The sequence below is a fragment of the Vipera ursinii genome (assembly GCF_947247035.1).
Source record: "Vipera ursinii genome assembly, chromosome: 1".
Lineage (NCBI taxonomy): Eukaryota > Metazoa > Chordata > Lepidosauria > Squamata > Viperidae > Vipera > Vipera ursinii.
This window is the reverse complement of record NC_139512.1, coordinates 148,345,064-148,359,526: the sequence shown is the minus strand read 5'-3', so window position 1 is coordinate 148,359,526 and position 14,463 is coordinate 148,345,064. Positions and strand designations below refer to the sequence as shown.

At 37.8% G+C, this 14,463-nt stretch overlaps 1 protein-coding gene across 2 annotated transcripts in view; it reads left to right on the top strand.

Moving 5' to 3' along the window:
* The window catches only part of ACVR1C (activin A receptor type 1C), a 55,481-nt gene extending 50,999 nt beyond the window's left edge, over positions 1–4,482 (top strand). For both annotated transcript variants that reach the window (XM_083350475.1, XM_083350476.1), the window contains exons 8-9: positions 1,655–1,785; positions 4,322–4,482. In XM_083350475.1, coding sequence (XP_083206601.1) covers positions 1,655–1,785; positions 4,322–4,444 — 254 coding nt within the window. In that variant the 3' untranslated portion in view covers positions 4,445–4,482. The remainder of the gene's footprint in view (positions 1–1,654; positions 1,786–4,321) is intronic.
* The last annotated feature ends 9,981 nt before the right edge of the window (positions 4,483–14,463 follow it).

Below are 14,463 nucleotides of genomic sequence, written 5' to 3'. Positions count from 1 at the left end.
CTACAAGACTATGGGAAGACTTTTTGGTCCAGCGGACCATACAGATTAGGAAAGATGTTTGGCAAAAAAAGAGGCTAAGCTAGAATTAAGAAATTAGATGATGGGATTTATCAGATGGAATATCTAAAGGTTAAGCACTTCTTTGAATATGGTTAAAACAATAGAAAAATTCTGGATATAAATGTATCTTAGCTTAAGAGGGACATGTTTCTCAAGTAGTATACTATTTCCTTCTTTTTTCTTCTCTTTTTTGTTGCTTTTTAAAGATATGAGAAATGTAAAATTGTTGGGATGGCTTGTATGAGGAAAAAGACTTAAATACTTAAGTGGAGTTAACTGAGAAAATCTTAATGGTAAGAATGTTTTGAATATTGTGGGGAAAACAAATCTAAATAAGAACTTTGAAAACAGGATCTATGACAAGGTAATTAAGATGATCAATTAGAAAAGAAGCTTTATATTGATGTGGTTGTTAAATACTAGAAAAATGTTTATATTCAATTGTTATCTATCAAAATACTAAGAAATATACTAATTCAAGGTTGGTAAAAGAGGATATTATTGGAAGAAGAGAAGTCAAAGAAAGCTACTATGTGGATTAATAGAAATTAATTGTTATCGATTGCTTTTTAAATATAAACCCAGACAAGGTGACTATGTTAAAAAATAAATAAAATATATTTTTTAAAAAAGGATATAATCTTTGAAGACTACAAAATTCGCTTAAGAGAGCCAGTTTGGTGTGCTGGTTATGGTGCCAGGCTAAAACTAGCCGGGTGAACTTGAGGCAATTGTTCTCTCTCAATCCTAAGAAGAAAGTAGCAACAAACCACTTCCAAGCATCTTGCTGAGAAAATTGCAGGGGGTTAGTCCAGGCATTTGCCAGGAATCAATACTGACAAAAAGAAACAAAATAAAACAGGCTTACATTTAGAAACACAGTTCTGAAATCTATAAAATTCTTTTTTTGGTTCTCAAAACACTTCTACCATCAAAGTCTGGAAGATCTCTTCCTGTCACCCAAATACTAAATTATAATATTGTAGAATTAGATACAGATTCCTGTAAAAGATTTGTAATCTCATGTTATGTTACCTTATAAATAGGGTCTGTTATTATTGTTACAAATGTATCTTATCCTTCTTCACTCAGACCATATCATAACTTGGTTAACCATCAGCTTTTTTAAAATTTTACATAAGAAGGATTGGTAGGGAAAAATATGTGTCAATATGTGTCAAATTCAGGATCTTGTCCATGAAGATATTCCAGTTATTTTTAATTTGAGCCTAATGGCTCTAAACATTCTGTTTTATCACTTATATTGTGTATAAAAGTTATATTTTGTAAAAAGTTAATATTTTGGTATTGAACAGTCTTTTGAAAGAAAAACAGGTGTTGATAGAGAAACCATTCTCTTGCAAGCCACTGTCTCTAGTTATATTCAGAAGTAGAGGTCGGCATTTCCCCGAGGAGGTCAGGAAATTCTAACTCCCATCATGTTTGGACATTCCAAGTTATGGACAAGTTTTTAATAGAAAGTTGTGTTAGGAAGTTGGTAACTATTATAGTTACAAATGTTTTAAAACCTGTTACTTATAATATTTGAAATGATACTAATAAAATAGCTATTTGTACCTCATTACTTTCTTAGGAATTGTAGAGGAGTACCAGTTACCTTATTATGAAGCTGTGTCTTCTGATCCTTCAATAGAAGAAATGAGAAAGGCTGTCTGTGAACAAAAGCTGAGGCCAAATATTCCAAATCAGTGGCAAAGCTGTGAGGTAACATCATCACCTTCATATAATATATATGTGTGAATATATTATATGTGTGTGTGTGTGTGTGTGTGTGTGTTTTCTGAGGTTTTCGCGGGTGTTCGTATGTGGATCTTTGGTTATTCGGGTTTTTCCCCGCGTAGAACTAAAGGTGTAGGGGCGACGTTTCGACGGAATCCCATCCGTCATCATCAGGCTAGTGGCTTCTGCTTCCTTCTTCTGGGAGAAGCATGTGGCTGTTTGTTCCTCTTTTTTAAACTGCCAGAGGGGGTGTGTTCTGTGGGTGGAGGTGTGCTCTGATTGGGTGAGGGAGTAAGTGTGTTCTGATTGGGTGGGAGTGTGTTTTGAATGGTGGGTGTGTTCTGATTGGGTGGGGGTGTGTTTTGAGTGGATGGGCTGGTCTCAGCTGCCAGCCTTAGACCTGAGCTGGTGAGTTGTGCTGCTTTTGTTCGGCTTCGTGTTTGTGGTGGTGCCATGTTTTTATAGTGGGTGTCAGTTTGCTTATTGTGTGGTTTGGAGGGGTTTAAAGTGGCTGATGTTGCAGCTGTAGTTAGGTTTCTGTTTTGTGGTTGTGCCTCGTTATCATTGTGGGTTCGGATTTGCTTTTTGAATGGTTGTGTGGTGGTGATGTCATGTGGTGTTATCATGACTTTGGGTCTATCATTCTTGGTGGTTGGGACTCACTCAGAAAAGGAGAACAAACTTCATCCCTGGTCCAACACTTTGAAGCCACGGGACATGAAATTGATTTTAAAAAAACCAAAACTATCGCCAAAATTGAACATTTTAACAACAGAATAATCAGAGAAGCCATTGAGATAGAAAAACGCCCCCACAGCATAAACAAACGAGATGATACCTCTCACCTACCAACCATTTGGAAACCCGCCTTGATTGACAGACGAGTCCCAACCACCAAGAATGATAGTATCCACCAAGAATGATAGTATATATATATATATATATATATATATATATATATATATATATATATATATATATGTGTGTGTGTGTGTGTGTGTGTGTGTGTGTGTGTGTGTGTGTGTGTGTGTATTTGTTTTTTGAGGTTATATATATATGTATATATATATATATGTATATATATATATGTGTGTGTGTATATATATATATATGTGTGTGTGTGTGTGTGTGTGTGTGTGTGTGTGTATGTATATATATATATATAAGAAAGTGCTAGCCTATCTAGAGGTACCAGGTAGTTGAAAAGGCAAATGAGGATATGGACAATTGGAAGGAAGGACAATTGGAGCAGACAGGAGGACACACTATCTTTTTAACTTTCCTTAAAAAACTAAAAGTGAAAAACAGCAAAAAAAGAAGAAGAAGGTATTTGGGCCTACATAAGTGGCGGGATTCAAATATGTGAATAACCAGTTCTCTATGTGGATGCCACTTCTGGAAGTCTGTTCTGGGCCTGGGTAACAAAAAATTAGCTACTGATTCTGCCGAACTGGTACGAACTGGCTGAATCCCACCACTGGCCTACATGTATATGAAATTTCTTTTTCCAACATTAGAAAGGCTGGTTTTTCAAGGAAGACAGTATCCTAATGTGGTTAGGCAGTGTGTAACTGATGAAGATCTTGCCAATTTCAGGCAGCTGTGCAAGCCCCAAGGGGGTATTAATCAACCAATTAAGGTCAGAGGGCAGAACTTGTTAACTTGTTGGTAGCACTTATTAGGGAACTGTGCTGCACTGCCAAGAAAAGGTGCTCCAGAAGAGATATCTTGTAAGACACTCAGAAAGCTGGACAATATTTGAATTTAAGATAGATGGAGGACACAAGGAGAAAAAGGACCAGATGTGGCTAAACAGCAGCTCTCAGCACTTATTGCTAGGAATTCCCTAGGAAGCTGCTCCTAGCAAAAGCTGGAGTGCCACCAATTGCCTGATGATGGACATAAGCCTTTTCTGTTCATGTCCTTCAGCAATTGGTGTTACAAAGCCAATTGGAGATATGGCTAGCGCTTGCTTGAGTAAAAGCTTCAGTAGAAAAGGAGTATAAATTGTATCAACAAATACACAATAGTAACAGTGTTTTCCATGAATTTGTCCTTTTAAAGCCATTCAACTAGATGGCCATCACTACATCATTTAAATAGCAGCTTATCGACTTGCAAAGCTCCTTTTAATTTTTTCCAGTGTGATGTATGAATCTAGACATGGATCCAAAAATATAGGTGGAGGAATGAAAGTCACATTCATTTGAACAAATAAATGTTTCTTATTTTTCATTGGCTTTCTTCCTTTCCCAGGCAGTCTTTTTTGCATGTTGTTATATCCCAGCTCTCACCAGAATAATTTTTTGGGTACGCAGAAGGTTGCAGAGGGAAGGATGAGACTAGTATGTTCATTCCATGATCAGAATAAAAATTAGAGTCTAAGCCAGAATATGTGAACAATAAATATACATTGATGAATATTTTTGAATTGTTTTCTTGAGTGCTGGCAATATTTATACCATACCAAAACATAGCAGTGGGGATAATTTTTTTTATTCTTGTTTTGTCCTTTCTTAAGGCACTCAGACTTATGGGCCGAATCATGCGTGAGTGCTGGTTCACCAATGGGGCAGCTCGACTGACAGCACTTCGCATTAAGAAGACAATTTCTCAACACTGTGGACAAAATTCCAAAGCTTAAATTTACACACCGTGTAAAAATGGAACGGGAAAAATGTATTTATGTCTTTGGTTTTTGTATTGTTTTTGATTTTGCTCTACCTCACACGATACTCAGAATAGTACTGCGAAGCCCAAATCCCAGAATACTAGAATGTAACTCCACTGGTTCTTCACATTTCATCAGAATTAACTTTTGGTTGCTGAGTGATGTGTGTCTTGTTTTGGCTCGTATATGAAAAAATGGTTTCTTTTATGGGCATAATCTATGAACATGCTCCACAGTGTTGACATGATACTTCCTGCCATGGCCACAGAAGCTCCTGAATCACAGAGAATATATGAGAAGTGAACATCAGCGAAAGTTTATCACCATAGCAGGGCCCTGTTCTTGTTTGTGTTGGTAGTATACATGAATTTAATACGCTAGACCAAAAGGGGGCAACTTGTGAGCTAATTTTATATCACCTTCCGTCTAATTTCACTCTTATACAAAAACTGCTTCCTTTTTGGTGAAAACCGTCTCTTCATCCTCCTGGTATTAAAAAAAAAAAAGAGAGAGAGAGAGAGAGAGAGAGGTTGAAAATAAATTTCTTGACCTACTTCTGGTGGAACCCATTGTATTCTGGAAAGTTACAGTATCTCTGAAGGGGTGCAGCTTTTAAACAAAAGGTTATCTACTCTTCTAAGTAAACTCTGAGGACATTAAATGCATTGAATCTTTAATAAAGTGTATTGGCCACTGGCTTATTTTTTTTAAAAAAAATATTGGAAATGACCAGCTTTTCAGTTCACTTCAAGAACTGAGAAGTGAACCATAAGAACTCTTTAGATGCTGGGCTTGGAGACTTTCTGGAAGATATGGTTGACTGTAGGCTTTCCTCAGAAGATTTCCACAGGCTGTGTCTTCATGTTAACTAGATTTACTTGGTACTTTTTTTTTACTTTTAGTTTTCAGCCAGCAACAGTGCCTGCCTTACTCTGTAGCAACTTGGGTGGAGGGAGGGGGGGACAAATATCTAGGAGTGTTTCCATCTTTTGTTCAGGAATCCCCTAGAGAAAAATGAGCCCCCTTTCCCACCTGCTGGCATTACAAATCCTCCTTAAAGAAACCATAGTATTTTATGACCAAAGGAAAAAAGTGCAAGCATTGCGCTTTACATTGCCAATGTAAAGAATCAGAAGGAGATGCTGCCAATCAGAGCTGATATGATTGGGCTAAATCAGCCAAAGGTTTGGCTTCTCTGCATTCCTAAGGAAGTAAGCAAGTGAGAAACTGAGACCAAACTATCAAGGCATTTTTTCACAGAACTTTGTAGAATAGGTGGTGCAATATGTTCGCGTGTGTTTGTGTTTGTCTATGTGTATATGTGCAATGTATATTTGTATATATGCACATATGTGCATAGATTTTATTAATCAAAGAAGACATTAAATAGAACATGCTTACTGTGAAAGTTGTTATATTGTTAGTCACATAATAGACGGTCATTTATTTAAAAAATTAACCACCACATTATAGTTAAACGTTGGAAATTCTATATCTTATGTGTCTTGTCTTCAAATTTCTGTCTGTGAACTAAATATTCTAAATCTAAAACAGTGTAAACACGACAGGATAAATCTGGAATGTCTGTTTTGTGGTGATGTATATATATATATATATATATATATATATATATATATATATATATATATATATACACACACACACACACACATATATATATATACACACATACACACACACACACACACACATATATATATAAAACCTGAAGTCTAAAGGAATGTCAAATAATCACAAGTATCAGTATTAAACTTTTGTAAATTTGAAAAAAATGGATGCATATACAGTATATGCCTTTGGGAAATCAAACTCATAAAAGTATTGGATTTGGGAGAGTGGCAGGTTCCTCTCTTTCTCTTTTCTTTCCCCCAGGCCCCATTTTTAAAGTAATATATTCTGTCTCCTAGGTAGAAATCAAAGCAGAGCTATCTAGGCAGCAGGAACAGTTATTCAGTTGTGGAGATGCAGCTTTGATGCTTATTCTACAACCAGCGTTGGCTAGACGTGCCTTTTTTTGTAAGCTAATTATGTTAAGATCTTCTCATGCAACCAGTGTTTTCCCATATGACTAAAGCTGACCAGGTAGAAAGATAACATGGGAACCATAATTCTCATATGTACCTGTGGTTCACATGAATCCAATGTGGCATGGGATTGCCAAATTTAAGGCAGCTCTTGGATGGTTATGGTTTGCAAGTGAATTATTCCACTTCATAAACAGGAAACTGTTGCTGGTATTTCTGCTTGCAACTGTCTCTGTGCATGACAGAGAGGGGGGAAAAAAAGCTGTAGCTTAGCGGTATAGCATATATTTTGTATGGTAGGAGCCCCAAATTCTAGGGTGGGGCTAGAAAGAGTTTTATCAGGGAACAAAATGCTACCCTGACGATGAAAACAGTATCACTTTATTTTATTATTTTTCTGTCTTAGGAATCAAGCCAGCCATCTCAGGGATGTTCATATTAATTTTGGGGTCTTAAAAATGCAAATAAGTATGTTGACTTCTATCTTTTAAAAAAATCTAAAATCTGTATGCATCCCTAAGCCAAGATTTCATCAGTGTAGTCAAACATGAAAATAGGATTTTTGTTGATACTGACTCTTGTGATGTGAATATAACCTGTGTCAATATAATAGTAATCAGAGATTTATAAGTTGCCTATTGTCATATTCACCATTAATGCCTAATTTAAATAATGAAATCATTCTTTTAGCTTAAACTAGCTTTTAGCATAATGCTAAAAAGGAAATGTACAGGTAACAACAGCTCCTAGCCAACTTGGGCTGAATTCCATACCTAAGCAACATCAGGCCTGGTTAGCATTTGAACTGGAGCCAATTCCAGGCTGTAGCTAAACCATGAAATCAGAATACATCCCTCCGAAGAGAAAGCAGTGACAAACTAATGCTGTAATACTAATACCAAGAAAACAGTGTGGATGTATTCACTCAATTCAAGGGCCTTTAATTATTTAAATTAGGCATTAATGATGTTTATGCTGATATTAAAACAACCGAATACATGTAAGAAGTGTATGTCACAGATTCATGCATTAGTGGTTGATAATGTTCCTTGTGTTTTAATTTGAATTTTCATCTAAATGCCCTTGTTTGATCATCTCTAAATGATCCATTTATATACACAAAAATCATTTGATGCTATGTTTCAAAACTGATAAACCAGCAAAAGTGTGAACAGAGTCACCGATGATGACTTTTTTGAGACATAGAAGTAGTATTCCTAGATTTTCTGTAGTGTCACTCTTCTATATGTCATTTTACCATTATGCTTACATTTTAAAATTAGAATAACGTTCTGTTGCTGAAATTGATATTGTTATGTGAAAATAACAAGAGTGAGACATGACTTGCATGTGACAATTGTTGCTCATATTCTTTGTTCTTTAAGGACTGCTGATAAAGCCTGAACTCTATAAAGTGTGCAATTCTCACAAGAATAATTACCATAGTTGCTTTACAGTTAACAGAATGCTGCCACAAATAGGGAGTTTGTGTGTTAAAATATTTTGTTATGGATAAGCTTGTGCTTTTCTTACTTGTGTGAAGTAATCCAAAAGAATCAAGCACTTCCCATTCCTTACAGGCACCACAATTTTATGGCTTAGGGCTTAGGCAGAAAATAAGTATTAAATGCATTAAATAGTACTATTAAATGTGATGAAAGTGCAATAGATTAAATCTGAAGGAAATATGTGTAACCGAGTTGTGTAAATTTATATAGGAAGAAATAAGTTCAAATGATGGCTGTTGGTGGAGCAGAGCTCCATTCTAGAAGGGGAAGATGTAAATTTTTAATTGCAAATGCCTATAAAGAATATGTGTTAAGAACAGATTTCTCTTAAACTATCTTTAAATAAAATTATGGAACTGAATGGTGAAATAGGTTTTCATGCCATACTTCCTTTAACCTAGTATATATGTCACAAGAAATATTTATTTTTTAAACAAATAGCTTTAGTATTGCTGCTGCTGCCTCTAGCTGTAAATAATATGTCTGTTGTATTTTTGTATACTACTTTTTGCCTCTCAAAGCATATTTTTAAAGTGCCAATTTTACAATTTTAATTTTTCTTTGCTGTTTGTTTTTGTGATGTATAATTTCTTATAAATAATAAAAAATGAATGTCTGAGAAATGTATCTGATTTGCTGCTGACACATTCAAGCACAAATAATTAAAATATAAGGAGTCATTCCAGCCAAGAATGCAGACTTTTTTTCCCCAGTAAAAACAAAAGTTATCTTTTTATTACTTTTTAATTAATTAAAAAGAAAAAAGAGCAAAACACAAAAATAATGGTGAGATATCCATTTATCTTTCCAATGCTACAAGATCAGCCTTTTAATTGTAGTAAGGACCCAAAGAATTCATTTAAGTTGACAGACTGTCAAATTCCACATACTAGGTATATAATTCAAAAGAATATTATACTCTGAATATCTTAGCTTTCGTTGCACAATCATATTTATATAATCCATTACTTTCTCCCAAAATTTGCTAAGTATAACACATTGTAATAACATTTTAAAGAAGCATTGTCCTTGTTACATACCCAACAAAATGCTGGTTTTGACAGTCCTTTTTTATACAAACATAATGAAGTTCAGTGAATTCTAAATATTTTTTGTTGTATTTGTAATTTGAAGTCCTTTGATGTGTTTGCTATAAAAGTTAAGACATTGTCTAGGCCAGGGGTGTCAAACTCAATTTCATTGAGGGCCGCATCAGCATTGCGGTTGCCCTCAAGGGGCCGGGTGGGTATGGCCAGGGTGGGCGTGGCCTACTGGGTGGGCATGGCTAGAGTGCGTATGGCCTACTGGGTGGGCATGGCCAGCTCTACATCGTTGGCATCAAGGGTGCCTATGGGGGCCTGGGCAGGAGTGGGACAGATCTGAGTCTCTGGCAGAAGGAGGGTCTCTGGGCCAGGGCCAAGGCAGTGGGGGCCGTTCCCTCCCTGTTTCCAGGATGGCTTTGCGGGCCGCATGAAACCACTTCGCGGGCCGGATCTGGCCCCCGGGCCTTGTGTTTGACATGTCTGGTCTAGGCAATGTGGGAACCTCTAATTCTTTATTTTACTCATTTCTTAACCTCTGCATATGAAAGAGATTTATTGATAACAAATATCTAAAAACTAAGACTAGGTTTGTTTGTTTTTTTAATTTTAAAGGAGTGACAAGTTGTTTTAATATCTCAGGTGTCTCAGAAGCTGAAAATGCTGTTGGTTCTGTGCTGTTAACTAATGTTGTAACTGTTAATGTTGCCACAGTTACCTCTGATAGATGATATTTAACTCTTAACACAGTGTATGTTGAAAATTTGTTGTCATCATCTAACAATTGGTCCAAAGTCAGTATCCCTAGGGACGCGGTGGCTCAGTGGGTTAGGACGCTGAGCTTGTTGATCAGAAGGTCGGCAGTTTGGCGGGTCGAATCCTGAGTGCCGTGTAACAGAGTGAGCGCCTGTTACTCGTACCAGCTTCTGCCAACCTAGCAGTTCGAAAGCATGTAAAAATGCAAGTAGAAAAATAGGGACCACTACGGTGGGAAGGTAACAGTGTTCCATGCGCCTTTGGTATCTGGTCATGCTGGCCACATGACCACGGAGAAGTCCTCGGACAAACGCTGGCTCTTTGGCTTTGAAACGGAGATGAGCACCGGCCCCTAGAGTCGGAAACGACTAGCATGCATGTGCGGGGGAACCTTTACCTTTACCTTTTTACAGTATCCCTGCTTCCACCCAGTTTTTCCATGTCACCATTTCTGAGTCAGGCCAAATTGGCTTTACGGGGAAACTGAACCTTAAAAATTGAGAGAAAGCAAAACATTTGTTTATTTATTTGGGGGGTATTGTCTTGAAGTAAAAAGTAGCTAGGAGCACTTGGGGCTGTGACTCCTAGGCTCCTAAGCCAGGAAAAATTTCCGAGCTCTCTGTTCAGAAGAGGGCAGTGCTAGGAGCAGTGGGTATCTTGCTGAAAACCCTCAAACTCTCAGGCTTCTGATAGGATCTGAGACTGAAGAAGAAACCACCCATAGGGGTGAGGAGGGATTTTTTTTTTTGCACAAATATATGTGCACACATAAACTCTCAGAAAACACCCTCAAACCAAGCTAAAGACCACTGCGTATCTCAGGTATCATGTCCTTCTATTTATTTAAGATATACTCAAAATTACATTGTCCTTTCAGATGTTCATCTGATGGGATAAACCTGATGCCCCATTTGATCTTGCCGTGTGTGTCTGTGTGTGTGTGTGTGTGTGTGTGTGTGTGTGTGTGTGTGTGTAAGCCTGCCTCTTTCCCTTAATCCAAGGATGGAATATTATGTTGTGCTAAAGAAGTATGATTCTGGAGGCATACACCAACTCTTAAAACAATAGATGTTAAAAAAATTAAAAAATATAAATAAAAGCAAGACTGCAGGAGAAGAGCATCCATCATCAAAAGCTTTGGCAGGCATACAGGTAGAACTCTTCATTTAATGGAAGATTTTCAAAAGAATTACAAGTACTTCTCGGGAACCAATTATTAATAAGACCGAAAATTGTGAAACCTTGAGAATAAGAACAGGAAGCTGTGGGTGGGGTGGAGTTGCTTTCATGAAATAGCAGAAGCACTGTGCTTACCATGAGATCCAAAGCACTGTTTCCCACAGGTTTTTCCAAGTATCCACAGTCATTGCTATCCTGAAAAGCACAATAGCATATTATTCAAGTAATATCCCCATAAGATATTCCATTCTGTTAAATTACAAATAATTCAAAATCATATATAGGAAGAACATGCTAAGTATCACAATACTTGGGATAATTTACATATTTTACCTAGTAAAGTATGAAGCTTTCTCCTTCAATGTAAAGTTTCTCCTTCAAAGTAAGCTTTTTAAGGATAATATCCCTGCACTGGACTATAATCCAGAAAGCTTTGGGAGACTATATGTACTATTGTTTAAAGTGTCTAATACCGGATTCTGATGTGGCTCATTAAATTATGGTGTCTTTATTGTTTGCTGACTGGATTTATGGGATATGCAAAACTGTAAGCCCAGGTTTTAAACAAACAAACAAACAAAAATTGGCTCCAGATAACATGTTATGCCAAATCCAAACAAATCATATTTTGTGGTTTGTTGACCGAAGTATATCTGGTTCTGCTAGAACAGGCCAACATGGCTATTTTTCTGGAAAAAGTGTACACTGATTCTGATTTGAACTCTGTAGTAGCAACATATAAACCCTTCTGCCAAAGAGCCATCCAATTTCTAGTTTCAGCCATAAGGAAGGCAGAAGAATTGGATGATATTCTTCCACTCTGAGCAAATCCTCTCCTCCTGTTGACTTTTCACAGGGTGAGAGACTTCACGGTATTCTTCTTTGAAAATGTTCATGCTACCTTGGTCTAAATTTCGGTTGATCAAATCACAGTATGCTAAAGAAGAAACTAGCCTTCCAAGGCCACATATTGAGTTGAACCAATGCTGCCTTTAGTTTGAAATGGCCTCCTCTGTGTCCAGTGGTTGCCTTTTTAACTGACCAGGCTAGGTATCACAACCAGACTTGCCTCCTGCATGTACAAGCAGAGTTGTAGCCCCTTCCTCAAACAAAAATGTCATTGATTCTCACATATCACATTCTTGTTTGAATGACTGACAGCTAAACTAATAGAAGATACTTATGGTCCATGAAGGTTTTAAGTAATGGAACATACACTTTATTAAACAAGATGTGATATTCCTCCATGGATAAGCGAATCTAGATGAGTTGGCTGAAGGAATAGCTTTTTCCCCCCCAACATTCTTTGGGTTATCACACTCCCCTCCCCCATCACTAATTACTCACGCTACTGCTGATCCATGCCTGCTCTATTTCTCCATGGCCTCCTCCCTCCCCCTCCAACAGCTTATCCTGCAGTGAACTTGCACTTCCTTGACACTCTGGCGCTGAGTCAGGATGGTTCCAGATGTACGTCAGCTTACTGTCGCTTGTCTGCAGACTTTCACAAGAAAAAAGCTCAAGTATTGAGAAACATAACGCGGCGTTGAGTCACAATTTTTGTTTTTAAAAGACCAAGTTGAAGTAACCCCAGTGCACCAAGCTGATGCAAGATGTTGTTTTGAATAGAAATGGATCCCCTGGTAAGTTTTTGGAAGACATGGAAGACTTCGTTACAAGTCATTTTCTAAAGCATTTCTTTGTTTAAGTGGACAATCACTTAAATATCAGCCAGCAGTGTGCTGCAGCTGCCAAAAAAGCCAACACAGTGCTAGGCTGCATTAACAGAGGGATAGAATCAAGATCAGGTGAAGTATTAATACCACTTTACAATGCCTTGGTAAGGCCACACTTGAATACTGCATCCAGTTTTGGTCACCACGATGTAAAAAAAATGTTGAGACTCTAGAAAGAGTGCAGAGAAGAGCAACAAAGATGATTAGGGGACTGGAGGCTAAAAGATATAAGGAACGGCTGCTGAAATTAGGTATGTCTAGTTTAATGAAGAGAAGGATGAGGGGGGACATGATAGCAGTGTTCCAATATCTCAGGGGCTGCTACAAAGAAGGAGTCAAGCTATTCTCCAAAGTGCCTGAAGGCAGGACAAGAAGCAACAGATGGAAACTAATCAAGGAGAGAAGCAACCTGGAACTAAGGAGAAACTTCCTGACAGCTAGAACAACCTGCCTCCAGAAGCGGTGAATGCTCCAACACTGGAAGTTTTTCAGAAAAGACTGGACAGCCATTTGTCCGAAATGGTATAGGGTTTCCTGCCTGAGCAGGGGGTTGGGCTAGATGACCTTCAAGGACCCTTCCAACTTTATTATTATTATTGTTATTGTTATTGTTATTGCATTTCACAGCCTGTCCCCAAACAATAATGTAATATCTTGATATTACATGTTATACTTACAGGGTGAAAAGTAGTAACTCTGCTGTTAACACAGGGTATGTCTAAACATGCTAGCTATTTTGTTGTTCAGTTGTTTGGAATGGTTGGTGCAGGGGGGGAGGGCTTGTTAATTTTTTATTCATTAGCCTCAGCTGGTACCTTGACTGAGACCATCACAATGTAACCCTTTGTTCCTGAGAAAATGATTTTCTCCCACATTATTGCCAAACTTCCCTCCCCTTTCTTTTAATTTTTTTAAAACACATCTTTAAATTGCAAGGTAAGAACTTAACTATTTTGTTTCTGTGAAGCTGCACAATTAGTCCTAGCCACAAAGTTTCCATGGAGATAACAGAGGAAAGTAGGATGGAAAGACCTGTTCTTTCTGGCTCTGACAAGGAAGGAAGGAAGGAAGGAAGGAAGGAAGGAAGGAAGGAAGGAAGGAAGGAAGGAAGGAAGGAAGGAAGGAAGGAAGGAAGGAAGGAAGGAAAGGTCTGCTTATCAAAAGAGATGATGTGGGAAGGGGAATGAAGGCATCCATGTGTGCAAATGTCAGAAAGCACTGGGAAGCCACTGGGACGAGTGAGGAGGAAACAGTCCCTACAAGAAAAAGGCAGACACTAGTGTGGTCCACAAACCAGCTAGCCAGGGGAGCTTACCTTTCCTCCAGGGAGTCTGTACTAAGCACCAGCTTGGCTGCTTACCAACTCACTGAAATCTGGTTTGGAATTTCTGAAGCTGGCTTGTGGATCAGCTTGGGATATGGACATAGCAAGGCTTCTGGAATTATTGCTCCTCAAAGTTAGAATCCAGGAAGGAAATTAATGTATTTGTTTGCCTTATACATATGACTGCCCATCTCAAATAAATGACGTTGGGTGGCTAACAATGTTAAGAGTAAATAAAAACAAATCCATTTAGGGGGGAAAATTAAAGCACTGAGGAAAAAAAATGCAAACAGCTGTTAAGCCAACATGCATCAGAGGATGAGACTTGAGCATAGAACTAGGTCTTTAAGGGCTTAGGAAAGGCCGGCAGAGTTGAGGCCAACCTGATCCCCAAAGGGATGATG